The following is a 17,405-nucleotide window of genomic DNA, read 5'->3' as shown; positions in this document are numbered from 1 at the left end:
AGGAAGAAACTGTTTCCAGTGGCAGAAGTGTCACTGACTAAAGGTCATAGATTTAAATTAAAAGAGCTAGAGGGGAAATGAAGAGAAACTTCTTCACAGAGAGGGGTGTTAACGTTTGGAATGCACAAAGGATAGTGGAATCAGATTCAACAGGCAATTGAATATGTTCTTGAAGAGGATTAATAGAGATAGGGAGGGGGTGAGGATAGTCTGAAGTCTATCCTGGTTGATTCTATATTGAGGTGCTGTGACTTTTCTCAGTGAGTTTGATAGCCATTGAACACACCCACTGATCATCTCCCTCTCTGTCTGTCTGCAGTACGTGGTGGTAAAACCCAACCAGGGAGAAGTGGTGAAGGGATTATTCTATCCATATTGTGCTGGGTGCGGAAGGAATGAGCTGCTTCAGGCTGTGGGTATCATTGGGGCAATTATAATGCCCCATAATATCTACCTCCACTCGGCTCTTGTCAAGGTAAGTAGCCATATTATAAAGATCGAGCTGGTAAGCAACAGTAAACCTGAGCACTGCACTTAACCAGTGGACATGAGATTTTGGTCATCTGTCCTAATATCTCCTTATCTGGCTTAGTGACAGATTTTGTTTTATATAGCTCCTGTGAAGCTCCTTGGAATTTTTACAACATTAAAGGTGCTATATAAATAAAAGTTGTTGTTGTAACTTACTCATACCTTACCTCCTCATATCACACATACCTTAGCAATTGTATTTCCCTCTGCTTTATTACTTTCTGATGTCTTTGTTGAGTTATTCCTGTAATATTAGTGTTAATAACCCAGTAATAAATCTGTCCCTTGTGTTCGATTTAACTATTCAGTCTTCACTGCTCTGTCCAGTTTTTCAAAGTTAAACAGGCCCCAGGATGATCCCTTGATCTGAGTTAGTTGAGCTGGATCTGGCCAGGGACATTGTGCTTAGTATCCCTGGATCGTCAAGTCAGCTTTGCTATTCCTGTTCCTCAGCCCTAATGCAATAACCTCCACTGAATGTAGCTCTTGATGCTGGGATTGGAACTGTGATGCCCTACCAGATCAAATAGCCAATAAGCATTCACTGCTTTGGCTCACACATGAAGAATGGCTGCTTGAGCAAGTACCAAAAAGTGATCGTAGAGACAGGAGGAGGCCATTCGGCCCGTCCTCGAGCCTGTAACACAGGAACAGGAGGAGGCCATTCAGCCCCTCGAGCCTGTTACACAGGAACAGGAGGAGGTCATTCAGCTCCTCAAGTCTGTTACACAGGAACAGGAGGAGGCCATTCAGCCCCTCGAGCCTGTTACACAGGAACAGGAGGAGGCCCATTCAGCCCCTCGAGCCTGTCACACAGGAACAGCAGGAGGCCATTCAGCCCCTCGAGCCTGTTACACAGGAATAGGAGGAGGCCATTCAGCCCCTCGAGCCTGTTACACTGGAACAGGAGGAGGTCCATTCAGCCCCCCTCGAGCCTGTTACACAGGAACAGGAGGGGGGCATTCAGCCCCTCTAGCCTTTTCCATCATTCAATCAGGTTATGGCCGATCTGTACTTCAACTCCATTTCTCCACCTTTGCTCCAGATCCCTCGATAAACTTACCCAATAATCCATCCATCTCAAATCCTGAAAGCTCCAACTGACCTCCAGCCCCGACAGCTTTTTGTGGGAGAGAGTTGCTGATTTCCATTAGACTTTGTGTGAAGACATACTTCCTGACATCACCCCTGAACGGCTTGGATCTAATTTTAATGTTCTGCCCCCTTGTTCTAGACTCCATGCACTGGGGAAATAGTTTATCTACCTTAATAAATCGTTCAGTTGTCTTAAAAAAAGTGTAGTCGGCACCTTCAATGGAGAGTGGATGGTGGAGGGGTGTGTGGAGATATTCACTGACATAGTTACTTGCTGTCTTCTCCTTTCTTCCCCCAGTCTAGACAAGTTGATCGTTCCAGGCCGGCTGAAGTTAAAGAGGCGAATATGTATTTTCTGATTGAGTGCTCCATTGCCCTGTTCGTGTCCCTGCTCATCAATATATTTGTTATTTCTGTGTTCGGAGCTGCCTTCTACAATCAGACTAACATGGATGTGGTGAGTGAGAGGCAGACACTTCACTGAGAGAATCACCCCAGAGTCTCTCTCAGAGCCAGTGACAGTCAGTCAAACAACCATTTTCCCTCACGTCTAATATTTTTAGAGCTAATAACAGAAGTGGTCAAAGAAAATTTAAAAATATAATTTTTAAACACCCTGATGCTTTTTCTCCCTGGTTTTGCTCAGAGCACTGTTCTGGAGAATCAGTCGTTACATCTTGGAGATTCCAGGCCATTCCTGGAGGGTTGGCAACCCCTAGGCCAGTGCACAAGGTGAAACAAGTACAATTGATTGACCCAAAGAAACTGGACATTGCATACATCTGCTGGCAGTGTAAGGGTTAAATACGTTAATCAGTGAGTTGCTGTGATCTGGAACACACTGCCTGAAAGGGCAGTGGAAGCAGATTCAATAGTAACTTTCAAAAGGGAATTGGATAAATACTTGAAAAGTTAAAATTTTTCGGGCTATGGGGAAAGAGCAGGGGAGTGGGACTAATTGGATAGGACTTTCAAAGAGCCAGCACAGGCACATGGGCCGAATGTCCTCCTCCTGTGCTGCAAGATTCTATGAAGTTGTCACCATATTGGTGATAAACTTTCATCCGGCAAGTCTGGTACATTTATACAATCCTGTGTTCCTGCTCTCTTTGGAGGGAAGTTACTGCAGGTACTTAAGGTGGGACGGAGAGATGAGGAGGTTTTGAAGGAAAGGGGGGAGGGGGTTTTAGGGAGTGGGGGCCTGTTGGATGACACCCTCACCTTTGTTGGTGGTTTTAAGGAGTAGGGAGGGGGTTAGGAAGCAGGCGAGGGTCAGGTGTGTGTTCGAAAGGTAGGATTGTGAACATTCAGTTAGATTTGTGTGTAGGTTTGCAAAATGATGTGCCAGAGAATCTGGAAACTGGGACTGAATCAGATCAGAAAGGATATGGAATGTTCTGTAAAGATTATGTTTTTGCTGAATAAATTATTGTAACGACAATACTCTTTTGTGTTTGTTTTTCTGTAGTATAATGTCTGTGCGAAGAGTGGAAGCCCCTACATCCATATTCTGCCACAGAACAACAACACCTTGGAGGTGGACATTTTCAAAGGGGTAAGAAACAGGAATGTTAACACTGGGCGATGATATTACACAAGAACACATTTATTAAAGGTCATTAACACCTCCCTTTCACAATAATCAACCACTTCTTTTTTTAAATTCTTTCAGGGGATGTGGGCGTCATTGGCAAGGCCAGTATTTGTTGCCCATCCCTAATTGCCCTTCGGAATATAGGAACATGGGAGCAGGAGTGGGCCATTCAGCCCATCGAGCCTGCCCCGCCATTCAATATGATCATGGCCGATCAGCCACTTCAATGCCTTTTTCCCACACTATCCTCATATCTCTTTGTCATTTGTATTTAGAAATCTGTCAATCTCTGCTTTAAACATACTCAATGACTGAGCTTCCACAGCCCTCTGGGGTAGAGAATTCCAAAGATTCACAACCCTCTGAGTAAAGAAATTTCTCCTTATCTCTGTCCTATGTGGCCTCACCCTTATTTTGAAATTGTGTTCCCTGGTTCTCGACTCCCCAACCAGGGAAACATCTTAGCTGCATCTACCCTGTCTATCCCTTTAAGTATTTTGTAGGTTTCAATGAGATCACCTCTCATTCTTCGAAACTCTAGAGAGTACAGGCCCAGTTTCCCCAATCTCTCTTCATAGGACAGTCCCGCCATCCCGGGAACAAGTCTGGTGAATCTTCGTTGCACTCCCTCTATGGCAATAATATCCTTCCTATGGTAAGGGGACCGCAGACAGTACTCCAGGTGCAGTCTAACCAAGGTTCTATACAATTGAAGCAAGAATTCACTACTCCTGTACTCAAATCCTCTTGCGATAAAGGCTAACATACCATTAGCCTTCCTAATTGTTGCTGCACCTGCATGTTAGCTTTCAGTGATTTATTGACAAGGACACCCAGGCCCCTTTGTACATCTACACTTTCTAATATCTCACCATTTAAGAAATACTCTGCACATCTGTTCCTCCTACCAAAATGGATAAACTCACATTTTTCCACATTATATTCCATCTGCCTCGTTCTTGCCCACTCACTAAGTCTGCACAAATCCCCTTGAAGCCACTTTGCATCTTCCTCACAATACACACTCCCACCTAGTTTTGTGTCATCCACGAACTTGGAAATACTACATTTGGTCCCCACATCAAAATCATTGATATATTGAAGTGATTTATGAATTTAATCCCTTATAGGGACTAAACCAAATCAGGAGTACATCCCTATGAATCTCCTTTAATCAAGTTCAAACCAGACAAATTCCCATAGACACTTATTTGGGTCTAAAGAATTGTACTAGCTTTCCCTCAAAGAAAGAAAACCAACAGACAATATTACCATCTTTTGGACAGCCTATTTTAATAATTATGGCTAAATCATAAATAGTCCCAGATATTATAAGGGTCTGGGAACTCTCGTCAATACGTATCTCTCCAATTAAAGAGACATAGAGAGGGGGGTTCTTTGTAGTTGTATACAAAATGCTACATGAGATGATTTATTAACTATTATAAATTTATTGAAGAATTTAACATGCAATACACTTCTAAGTGGATAAGTATATCACAATATCAAATATTACTTAAAGATGTAACACATAATCTTATTTCTAACATAGAATCCAAAAGTTTAATCTTGCTAATGTTACAGCAAAATTATCTTAGAATATCCAGAATATCCATCAAAATTTAAAGTAAATTTTTACCTTAAATTCCCCTTAGTTGAGAAGCATTGTTTGAGGATTCAACACTTCTAAACTTTGCTTCAGAAACCTCTCTTGTTTATACTGTTTCTGAAGTGTCATCTGACTTTTAGCATTTAGATGTGACCTTAATTATCATTTCCACTTAATGTTTTACTGGACTTCATTTGCTGTTGAAGTTATGATCATTTATCTGGTCAAAATGTTTATAATTGTGTTTACTTAACCTCTGTTTCCTGTGAGTCCATTCCACTTATTGTTTCATTATCTAAAATTTCCCTTTCCATGGCACCCCAAAGCAACCTCCGGGGCTGACCTGTCTGCACAAACTAATTAAGTTTATTGCTACCTCTTACTGACACGATATTTTAATGTGTGTGTTTATTTTCCAAGCCCCTGACAACAGAGACACAAATGGATTTCGCAACTTGTTTCTGGTTCATAATAGGGACCTTGAAATTTTCTAACTCTACCTTCTTAAAGGGAAATGGCAGTGAGTTCTAAAAACTGACCATTTATTCAATCTTGAATTCTAAAAGATATAATATTTTAACTATTTCTAAACTCTACTTGATTAATACTATTATACCTATATTCCATCACAATATATTGTGAACAGCTGGGGCCCAAGCACTGATCCCTGCAGTACCCCACTAGTCACAGCTTGCTAACACGTGAATGACGCGTTTATTCCTACTCTCTGCTTTCTGCCTGTTAACCAATCCTTAATTCATGTCAGTATATTACTTCCTATACCATGTGCTTTAATTTTGCTAACCAACCTCCTGTGGGGAACTTTATCAAAAACCTTCTGAAAATCCAAGTATACCACGTCCACTAACTCCCCTTTATCAATTCTGTTAGTAACACCTTCAAAAAACTCCAACAGGTTCGGCAAACAAAATTTCCCATTCATAAATCCATGTTGACTATGCCCAATCAGTTCATTATTATCCAAGTGTCCATTTATCACATCCTTTAGAATAGATTCTAGCATTTTCCCAATGACTGACTGAAGGCTAACAGGTCTGTAATTCCCTGTTTTCTCTCTCCCTCCCTGCTTAAATAGTGGAGTGACATTTGCTACTTTCCAATCTGCAGGAACTGTTCCAGAATCTATAGAATTTTGGAAGATGATCACCAATGTATCCACTATCTCCATAGCTACCTCTTTCAACACTCTGGGATGTAGAATATCAGGTCCCGGGGAGTTATCAACCTTCAGCCCCATTAATTTCTCCAGTACAACCTTCTTACTAATAATAATTTCCCTTCAATTCTCTCTAGTCGCTTGGATCTCTAATTCTGGGAGATTTCTCGTAAGTTCCTCAGTGAAGACAGACACAAAGTAATCATTTAGCTTCTCTGCCATTTCTCTATTCCCCATTATAAATTCTCCTGACTGCCTATAATGGACCTACATTTGTCTTAGACAAACATTTCCTTTTTATGTACCTATAGAAGCTTTTACAGTCTGTTTTTATATTTTTTGCTAGTTTACATTCATATTGATTCTCCCTTTCTTTATCAGTTTCTTGGTCCTCCTTTGCTGTATTCTAAAATCCTCCCAATCCTCAGGTTTACTATTATTTCTGGCAACTTTATTGGCCTTTTCTTTTAATCTTATACAATCCTTAACCTCCTTTGTTAGCCATGGTTGACTGCCTTTTCTTTTAGGGTTTTTGTGCCTTGAAGGAATGTATATTTTCTGTAAACTATGTAATATTTCTTTAAAGACTATCCATTGTCTATGTACTGTTATACCTTTTAATGTATTTTCCAATCCACCTCAGCCAATTTGCCCCTCATACATTCATAATTTCCTTTGTTCAAATTTAACACCCTGGCTTCAGATTGACCTACCTCACCTTCAAACGTAATGTAAAATTCCATCATATGATAGTCACTCATCCCTAAAGGTTCTTTTACAACAAGATTATTAATTAGCCCTTTCTCATTACATAAACTAGATCTAAAATAGCCTGTTCTCTAGTCAGTTCCTCGACATACTACTCTAGAAAACAATCCTGAACACACTCCAGAAACTCATCCTCCATAGCATTAGTGCTCATTAGGTTTACCCAGTCTATATGCAGATTTAAATCACCCATGATTACTGTATTGTCCATGCTGCATGCTTCTCTAATCTCCTGATTAATACCATGCCCCACACTACCACTACTGTTTGTTGCCCTATAAACAACTCCTACCAATGTTTGCTGCCCCTTGCTGTTTCTTAGCTCCACCTAGATTCCACATTTTGTTGTTCCGATCTGAGATCCTCCCTTACTAATGTATTGATCCCATCCTTTATTATCAGTTTAATACCACCTCCTTTTCCTTTTTGCCTGTCCTTCCTAAATGCCTAATATCTTTGAATATTCAGTTCCCAGTCTTGGTCACCCTGTAGCTACGTTTCTGTTATGGCAATTAGATCATACCCATTTACCTCTATTTGGGCCTTTAAATCATCTACCTTGTTGTGAATGCTGTGTGCATTCAGGTAGAGTTCCCTTAATCTTGTCTTCTTGACATTATTCTGCATTCTAAGCCTAGTTGATGTTCGCCTTTGTCTCGCCTGCCTTCTAATGTCACTTGCTATTTTTCTATCTCCTGTTACCAGCTTTACTTCCTCACAATTTGAGCTACCCCTCAGGTTCCCATCCCCCTGACAAGCTAGTTTAAACCCTCCCAACAAAACTAGCAAATCTCCCTGCAAGGAGTTCCGGTCCTGTTAAAGTGTAGCCCGTCCATCTGCTCCAGAACCAGTCCCAATGCCTCAGAAATCTGATGCCCTCCCTCCTACACCAATTCTCCAACCACATGTTCAATCCATCAATCCTCCTATTCCTATGCTCACTAGCAAGTGGCACTGGGAGTAATCCTGACATTACTGCTTTGGAGGCCCTGCTTTTTAATTTCCTTCCTAACTCCCTAAAATCTGCTTTCAGGACCTCATCCCTCTTCCTACCTATGTCATTGGTACCAATGTGGACCACGACCTCTGGCTGTTCACCCTCCCCCAGAAGAATGTCCTGCAGCCGTTCCGTGACATCCTTGACTCTGCAGCAGGGAGGCAACATACCACCCTGGAGTCATGTTTACTGCCTCAGAAATGTCTGGCTGATCCCCTGACTATCGAATCCCCTATCACTATTGCTCTTCCACTCTTCTTCCTCCCCTCCTGTGCAGCTGAGCCACCATTGGTGCCACTGACTTTGCTCTGGCTGCACTCCCCAAAGAACCATTGCTCTCACCAGTATCCAAAATGGAAAACCAATTAGCAAGCAATTTAGACTCAGGGGAGTCCTGCACTGCCTGCCTGGTACTCTTAGACTGCCTGGCAGTCACCCATTCCCTCTCTGCCTGCAAGCTCCTAATCTGCAGTGTTAGCACCTCCTTATAGGTGCTATCCATGTAGTCGTCTGCCTCGTGGATGCACCACAGTGACTCTAGTTGCCGCTCGAGTTCTGAAACCCAGAGCTCAAGCTTCTACAGCTGGTGACACTTTCTGCAGACGTGTTCGTCTAGGACACGTGGTGCGTCCATGATTTCCCACATACCGCAGGACGTACATTTTAATTGGCCTAGCTGACCTGCCATAACGTAACTTTAAAAACTTTTTAATACAATAAGTAAAATAACTTACCAGTTACTCACCAATCAGCTTCTTCCCCTGTACCACAGAGAGAGGCAGCTTCTGGACGCTGAAAAATTGTAGAAGAAAGAAAGGAGCCCCTCCCTCATGTACCAAATTCCCACTTTACATTCTGTACACTCAAATTTATTTTCTTCTTAATTTATAGTTCCCCTCCTTACTGAACTCCCTCAATTACCAAACTCCCTTCATCACACTCTGAGCCCTCCAGCAGCACTCACTGCACACAGGCAGCACTGAGAGTCCCCTCAATTTATACTCTGAAAACAATGCTGTATCAGCTCTGCTAGAGCTCTGCTACATCTCAGAAACCAGTTTAAGCTAGCTGACTAATTAACTAGCTACAACTACTCTCAGAGTGTTAGTATACCCCTGTTTAAAACTGCAAGAAACCTAACTTACCTCTTAAACTACAACAGGAATTTCAATTAATTGCTAGATGTAAACAAAAAAAAAACTAGTCTTGAGGGTTTAACCCTTAAAATTCACTCATTTACCAAATGCCCTTCTTCACACTCAGTGCAGGGAACTGAGGGGCTTGCTCAGCCATTTCACAGGGCAGTTAAGAGTCAACCACATTGCTGTGGCTCTGAAGTCACATGGAGATCAGACCAGATAAGGCCAGCAGATTTCCTTCCCTAAAGCACATAGTGAACCAAAGGAGTTTTTATGACAATCAATGATAGTTTCATGGTACCATTACTGAGACTAGCTTTCAATTCCAGATATTTATTAAGTAATTGAATTCACCAGTTGCTGTGGTGGGATTTGAACCCCTATCCTCTTAACTGCTAGCCCAGTGACATTACCATTATGCTCTCTTCCCTGCTACTAACCCTCGCACCTTATACCTCAACCCCACCTACCCACCTTCTCCCCAGGAAGATGGTTGTGGTTGTTGGAGACCAATCAGCTCAGTCCCAGGACATCACTGCAGGAGTTCCTCAGGGTAGTGTCCTAGGCCCAACCATCTTCAGCTGCTTCATCAATGACCTTCCTTCAATCATAAGGTCAGAAGTGGGGATGTTCGCTGATGATTGCACAATGTTCAGCACCATTCGCAACTGCTCAGATACTGAAGCAGTCCGTGTAGAAATGCAGCAAGACCTGGACAATATCCAGGCTTGGGCTGATAAGTGGCAAGTAACATTTGTGCCGACAAGTGCCAGGCAATGACCATCTCTAACAAGAGAGAATCTAACCATCTCCCCTTGACATTCAATGGCATTACTAGGTGGGTGATAGCTGTTGTTGCCTGTGGATAGCTTAGAAAGAGCAGAGTGAAAAAAAGGTTCTTTTTGAAATAAAGCCTGAGTATAACTACCTGTAATCTATTAGTGATTACTAGCTGGAATCGTTCTGTTTGCACAGTGAGGCTGTGAGTTGTGTGTGGGGGATTTTGATGGCTTGTGGGGGAGGTGCTCTTTGGTCTCTTTCTTTTCTGCCTTTTCAGCCTCCACTGTGCAGGGGTTAAAGCTGATTACAAATAACTGGTAAGTTATTACATTCATTACACTAGCAATAATTGATTGTAAAGCTAAGTAATGGCAGGGCAGCTCGGCCAAGTGGAATGTGCCTCCTGTGGTATGTGGGAAGTCATGGACACACCATGTGTCCTTGAGAAACACATCTGCAGGAAGTGTCACCGGCTGCAGAAGCTTGAGCCTTGGGTTTCGGAACACGAGCGGCAGCTGGAGTCACTGTGGTGCATCCGCGAGGTGGAGGACTTCGTGGATAGCACGTTTCAGGAGGTAGTCAACCCGGTGCTTAAGAGAGCACAGGCAGAGAGGGACTGGGTGGCTACCAGACAGACAAGAAGGTCAGGGCAGGTAGTGCATGAGAGCACCATGGGTGACTCAGCTGTGCAGGGAGGGAGGAAAAAAGACAAGAGAGCAATAGTGGTCAGGGATTCTATAGTTGGGGAACAGATAGGCGTTTCTGTGGTCTCAGATATGATTCCAGGATGGTATGTTGCCTCCCTGGTGCAAGGGTCATGGATATCACCGAGCGGCTACAGAGCGTTCTGGAGGGCGAGGGTGCACAACTAGAGGTCGTGGTCCACATTGGTACCAGTGATATAGAAAGAAAGAGGAATGAGGTCCTGCAGGCTGAGTTTAGGGAGTGAGGAAAGAGATTAACAAGCAGGATTTCAAGGGTAGTAATCTCCAGATTACTCCCAAGGCCACGTGCTAGTGAGTATAGAAATAGGAGAATACACCAGATGAATGCGTGGCTGGAGAGATGGTGCAGGAGGGAGGGCTTCTGATTTCTGGGGCATTGGGACCAGTTCTGGGGAAGATGGGACCTGTGCAAGCCTGGTCTGCACCTGAACAGGACTGGGACAAATATCCTTGCAGGAAGGTTTACTAGTGCTGTTGGGGATGGTTTAAACTAGCTTGGCAGGGGGATGGGAACCTGAGCACAGTCTTCGATAGGACAATTCCAGAGCAGGGAACAGGGGGCAGAAAATTAGCAAGTGACTCTGAAAGACAGAAGAAGCAAAGGTTAAAAAGTGTGCAGCACAGGAATTTGGTGGTGTTAAAGAGTATTTATTTAAATGCAATGGAGTATAGTAAATAAAGCCGATGAGCTGAGGGCACAGATAGACAGATGGCAACATGATATTGTTGCTATAATGGAAACTTGGCTTAAAGAGGGGCAAGAATGGCAACACAACATCTCTGGAAATAGAGTTTTCAGGCGGAATACAGAAGGGCTAAAAACGGATGGGCTGTAGCATTATTAGTTAAGGAATCAATAACAGCTTTGAGGAGGGATGATATGCTAAATGAATCATCAAATGAGGCCATAGAAGTGGAGCTCAGAAATAAAAACGAGGCAGCCACACTACTAGGAGTGTACTACAGACCCCCAAATAGTGAGAGGGAGGTAGAAGAACAAATATGCAGGTAAATTTCTGAGTGCAAAAACTTTAGGGTAATAATCGTTGGGGATTTCAACTACCCCAATATCAGCTGTGAAGGGCACAGAGGGCACAAAATTCTTGAAATGCATTCAAGAGAACTTTTTTAGCCAGCACGTAACAAGCCCAACGAGACGGGGTGCAATTCTAGATTTAGTCTTCGGTAATGAAGCTGGGCAAGTGGATGAAGTAACAGTGGGTGACCATTTTGGAGATAGTGACCATAATACAGTTAGTTTTAGCATAATCATGGAAAAGGACAAAGAAAAGAAAGGAGTAAAGGTCCTAAATTAGGGGAAGGCAAATTTTAAGAAACTGAGAGGTGACCTGGTGAAAGTGGACTGGATACAGCTACTTGTAGGAAAATCAGTGGCAAACCAGTGGGAGGCATTCAAAAGCGAGATACTACAGGCACAGTGTAGGCATGTCCCCATAAAGATAAAGGGTGGTACTGACAAATCTAGAGGCCTCTGGTTATCTAGAAGCTTACAGAGTAAGTTAAAGCAGAAAAAGAAAGCTTATGATGATCACAAATATCTTAATACTTTAGAAAGCCTAGAGGAGTATAGAAAGTGCAGGGGTGAAGTAAATAAGGAAATTAGAAAAGCAAAGAGAGGACATGAAAAATTATTGGCAGATAAAATCAAGGAAAACCCAAAGATGTTTTATCAGTACATTAAGAGCAAGAGGATAACTAAGGAAAGGGCAGGGCCTATCAGAGATGCACAAGGGATACAGAAGATGTGGGCAGGGTTCTGAATGAGTTTTTTGTCTCTGTCTTCAAAAAGGAGAGGGTTAATGTAGACATTGTAGTTAAAGAGGAGGAGTGTGAAATATTAGATACGATAAGCATAATGAGAGAGGAAGTACTAGAGAGTCTGACATCCTTGAAAGTGGATAAATCACCAGGGCCGGATGGATTGCATCCCGGGTTGTTGAGGGAAGCCAGGGAGGAAATAGCAGATGCGCTGAGGATCATCTTCAAATCCTCACTAGATACGGGCGAGGTACCAGACGATTGGAGGTCTGCAAACGTTGTACCATTGATTAAAAAGGGTGCGAGGGATAGGCCAAATAATTATAGGCCGGTCTGACCTCGGTGGTGGGTAAATTGTTAGAATCAATTCTGAGAGACAGGATAAACTGTCACTTAGAAAGGCACGGATTAATCAGGGATAGTCAGCATGGATTTGTCAGGGGAAGGTCATGTCTTACTAACTTAATTGAGTTTTTTGAGGAAGTAACAAGGAGTATTGATGAGGGTAGTGCAGTGGATGTGGTCTACATGGATTTTAATAAGGCATTTGACAAGGTTCCGCATGGCAGACTGGTCAGTAAAATGAAAGCTCAGGGAAATGTGGCAGGTTGGATCTAGAATTGGTTCAGTGACAGGAAGCAAAGGGTAGTAGTCGATGGATGTTTTTGTGAATGGAAAGCTGTTTCCAGTAGCGTTCCACAGGGCTCAGTGTTGGGTCCCTTGCTGTTTGTGATCTATATTCATGATTTGGACTTAAATGTGGGAGGCATGATTGGGAAATTTGCTGATGACACAAAAATTGTCCGTGTAGTTGATAGTGAAGAGGATAGCTGTAGACTCCAGAATGATATCAATGGTTTGGTTGAGTGGGCGGGAAAATGGTAAATGGAATTTAATCCAGAGAAGTGTGAGTATTGGATTTAAGGAGGACAAATAAAGCGAGAGAATACACAATAAACGGGAGGATATTGAGAGGGGTAGAAGAAGTGAGAGACCTTGGAGTGCATGTCCACAGGTCCCTGAAGGTGGCAGGACAGGTAGATAGAGTGGTGACGAAGGCATATGGAATGCTTTCCTTTACTGGCCGAGGTATAGAATACAAAAGCAGGGATGTGATGCTGGAACTGTATACGAACATCTGAAGTAGGAGCAGGAGTAGGCCACTCGGCCACTCGAGCCTGCTCCGCCATTCAATAAGTTCATGGCTGAACTGATTACTCCACATTTCCACCAGCCCCCAATAACCTTTCACCCCCTTGCTCATTGAGAATCTATCTACCTCTGCCTTAAACATATTCAAAGACTCTGCTTCCACCTCCTTTTGAGGACGAGAATTCCAAATGCTGGTGAGGCCACAGCTGGAGTATTGCGTACAGTTCTGGTCACCACATTACAGGAAGGACATAATTGCTGTGGAGAGAGTACAGAGGAGATTTATAAGAATGTTGCCAGGGCTTGAAGGTTGCAGCTATGAAGAAAGATTGGATTGGCTAGGGTTGTTTTCCCTGGAACTGAGGAGGCTGAGGGGTGACTTGATTGAGGTGTACAAAATTATGAGGGGCCTAGATAGAGTGGACAGGAAGGACCTGTTTCCCCTAGTGGAAAGGTCAATTACCAGCGGGCACAGATTTAAGGCGATTGGTAGAAGGATTAGAGGGGACATGAGGGGAAACTTTTTCACCCAGAGGGTGGTGGGTGTCTGGAATTCACTGCCAGGAATGGTGGTGGAGGTAGAAACCCTCAATTCTTTTAAAAGGTACCTGGACATGCACCTTAAGTGCTGTAACCGGCAAGGTTATGGACCAGCTGCTGGAAGGTGGGATTAGTTTGTGAGGCTAGTTTATTAGGCAGGCACAGACACGATGGGCTGAATGGCCTCCTGCTGTGCTGTACATTTTCTATGGTTCTATAGTTCTATTACGATTGCTGAATCCCCCACTATCAACACCCTGGAGGGGTTACCATTGACCAGAACCTGAACTAGAGTTGCCATATAAATACTGTATCGACAAGAGTTTCTGGGAATTCTGTGGCGGGTGACTCACCTTTTGTTTTAAAGTGCATTTGTGGGATGTGGGCATTGCTGACTAGGCCAACATTTATCATCACTAATTGCCCTTGGGATGGCTTGCTAGGCCGTTTCTGAGGGCATTTTAAGAGTCACATGTGGGTCTGGCATCACATGTCGGCCAGACTGGGTAAGGAGATTTCCTTCCCGAAAGGACATTAGTGAACCAGATGGGTTTTTGTGACAATCAACACTGGTATCATGGCCACCAATAGACTGGCTTATAATTCCAGATTTATTAATTGAATGCAAATTTCACCACCTGCCATGATGGGATTCAAACAAAGAAAATTACAGCACAGGAACAGGCCCTTCGGCCCTCCAAGCCTGCACCGATCCAGATCCTCGACCTAAACATGTCGTCTATTTTCTAAGGGTCTGTATCTCTTTGCTTCCTGCCCATTCATGTATCTGTCCAGATACATCTTAAAATACGCTATCGTGCCCGCGTCTACCACCTCCGCTGGCAACGCGTTCCAGGCACCCACCACCCTCTGCGTAAAGAACTTTCCACGCATATCCCCCCTAAACTTTTCCCCTCTCACTTTGAACTCGTGTCCTCTAGTAATTGAATCCCCCACTCTGGGAAAAAGCTTCTTGCTATCCACCCTGTCTATACCTCTCATGATTTTGTACACCTCAATCAGGTCCTCCCTCAACCTCCGTCTTTCTAATGAAAATAATCCTAATCCACTCAACCTCTCTTCATAGCTAGCGCCCTCCATACCAGGCAACATCCTGGTGAACCTCCTCTGCACCCTCTCCAAAGCATCCACATCCTTTTGGTAATGTGGCGACCAGAACTGTACGCAGTATTCCAAATGTGGCCGAACCAAAGTCCTATACAACTGTAACATGACCTGCCAACTCTTGTACTCAATACCCCGTCCGATGAAGGAAAGCATGCCGTATGCCTTCTTGACCACTCTATTGACCTGCGTTGCCACCTTCAGGGAACAATGGACCTGAACACCCAAATCTCTCTGGACATCAATTTTCCCCAGGACTTTTCCATTTACTGTATAGTTCACTCTTGAATTGGATCTTCCAAAATACATCACCTCGCATTTGCCCTGATTGAACTCCATCTGCCATTTCTCTGCCCCACTCTCCTATCTATCTATATTATGCTGTATTCTCTGACAGTCCCCTTCACTATCTGCTACTCCACCAATCTTAGTGTCGTCTGCAAACTTGCTAATCAGACCACCTATACTTTCCTCCAAATCATTTATGTATATCACAAACAACAGTGGTCCCAGCACGGATCCCTGTGGAACACCACTGGTCACACGTCTCCATTTTGAGAAACTCCCTTCCACTGCTACTCTCTGTCTCCTGTTGCCCAGCCAGTTCTTTATCCATCTAGCTAGTACACCCTGGATCCCATGCGACTTCACTTTCTCCATCAGCCTACCATGGGGAACCTTATCAAACGCCTTACTGAAGTCCATGTATATGACATCTACAGCCCTTCCCTCATCAATCAACTTTGTCACTTCCTCAAAGAATTCTATTAAGTTGGTAAGACATGACCTTCCCTGCACAAAACCATGTTGCCTATCACTGATAAGCCCATTTTCTTCCAAATGGGAATAGATCCTATCCCTCAGTATCTTCTCCAGCAGCTTCCCTACCACTGACGTCAGGCTCACCAGTCTATAATTACCTGGATTTTCCCTGCTACCCTTCTTAAACAAGGGGACAACATTAGCAATTCTCCAGTCCTCCGGGACCTCACCCGTGTTTAAGGATGCTGCAAAGATATCTGTTAAGGCCCCAGCTATTTCCTCTCTCGCTTCCCTCAGTAACCTGGGATAGATCACATCCGGACCTGGGGACTTGTCCACCTTAATGCCTTTTAGAATACCCAACACTTCCTCCCTCCTTATGCCGACTTGACCTAGAGTAATCAAACATCTGTCCCTAACCTCAACATCCGTCATGTCCCTCTCCTTGGTGAATACCGATGCAAAGTACTCGTTTAGAATCTCACCCATTTTCTCTGACTCCACGCATAAGTTTCCTCCTTTGTCCTTGAGTGGGCCAATCCTTTTTCTGGTTACCCTCTTTCTCCTTATATATGAATAAAAGGCTTTGGGATTTTCCTTAACCCTGTTTGCTAAAGATATTTCATGACCCCTTTTAGCCCTCTTAATTCCTCGTTTCAGATTGGTCCTACATTCCCGATATTCTTTCAAAGCTTCGTCTTTCTTCAGCCGCCCAGACCTTATTCGAACCCATATCCCCAGGGCAATAGCCTGGGCTTTAGATTGCTAGTCTAGTGAAATTACCACTATCCCACCTCCTGATTCCCCAAAGCCTTTCCACCATCTACAAGGCACAAGTCAGGAGTGTGAATGACTATAATTGTCCATCCTACCCAAACTGCTTAATTTTTAACTTCACTGGGAACAATGTTCCCAGACCAACCTCACCAAATCCCTTCAAAATGTTGAAAGCTTTGATGATACCAGCTCGATTTCTCATCTTCTGCAAACAAAGCAATGATGAGTTCCTGGACCTTGCCTCAAAATTGCCCTTGAGAGAAACATGAGTGAAGAGGAGATTGAGAATGGTCCTGGATTGTAGGAAGCCTGCCCGACACTCCCTTTCTAGACTAACATGAAAAATGGTGACTTTGGAAAGATAGTGAAGGCAGCAGAGCTAGTGAATCAGCACTTTCTGAGAAACACAGATGTTGACAGCACAGCAGGAGGCCAACTGGTCCATTGGGAATGTGGCGTCTCCTAGTTAGAACAATCCCAAACTAATCCCACTCTCTCCCCAAAGCCCTGTATCAATCCCAAACTAATCCCACTGCCCCACTCTCTCCCCATAGCCCTGTATCAATCCCAAACTAATCCCACTGCCCCACTCTCTCCCCATAGCCCTGTATCAATCCCAAACTAATCCCACTGCCCCACTCTCTCCCCATAGCCCTGTATCAATCCCAAACTAATCCCACTGCCCCACTCTCTCCCCATAGCCCTGTATCAATCCCAAACTAATCCCACTGCCCCACTCTCTCCCCATAGCCCTGTATCAATCCCAAACTAATCCCACTGCCCCACTCTCTCCCCATAGCCCTGTATCAATCCCAAACTAATCCCACTGCCCCACTCTCTCCCCATAGCCCTGTA

The 17,405-nt window shown here is 43.7% G+C and overlaps 1 protein-coding gene across 2 annotated transcripts in view; it reads left to right on the top strand.

Annotated features, from left to right (window-relative positions):
• LOC137371813 (natural resistance-associated macrophage protein 1-like) overlaps nt 1-17,405 on the top strand; it is a 102,502-nt gene that overhangs the window by 59,322 nt on the left and 25,775 nt on the right. For both annotated transcript variants that reach the window (XM_068034705.1, XM_068034704.1), the window contains exons 9-11: nt 320-475; nt 1,925-2,083; nt 3,095-3,181. In XM_068034705.1, the coding sequence (XP_067890806.1) occupies nt 320-475; nt 1,925-2,083; nt 3,095-3,181 (402 nt within the window). The remainder of the gene's footprint in view (nt 1-319; nt 476-1,924; nt 2,084-3,094; nt 3,182-17,405) is intronic.

Source organism: Heterodontus francisci, chromosome 7 (assembly GCF_036365525.1).
Source record: "Heterodontus francisci isolate sHetFra1 chromosome 7, sHetFra1.hap1, whole genome shotgun sequence".
NCBI classification, from domain to species: domain Eukaryota; kingdom Metazoa; phylum Chordata; class Chondrichthyes; order Heterodontiformes; family Heterodontidae; genus Heterodontus; species Heterodontus francisci.
Note: the sequence above shows the minus strand (reverse complement) of the source record. Positions and strands in the feature narration are given on the sequence as shown.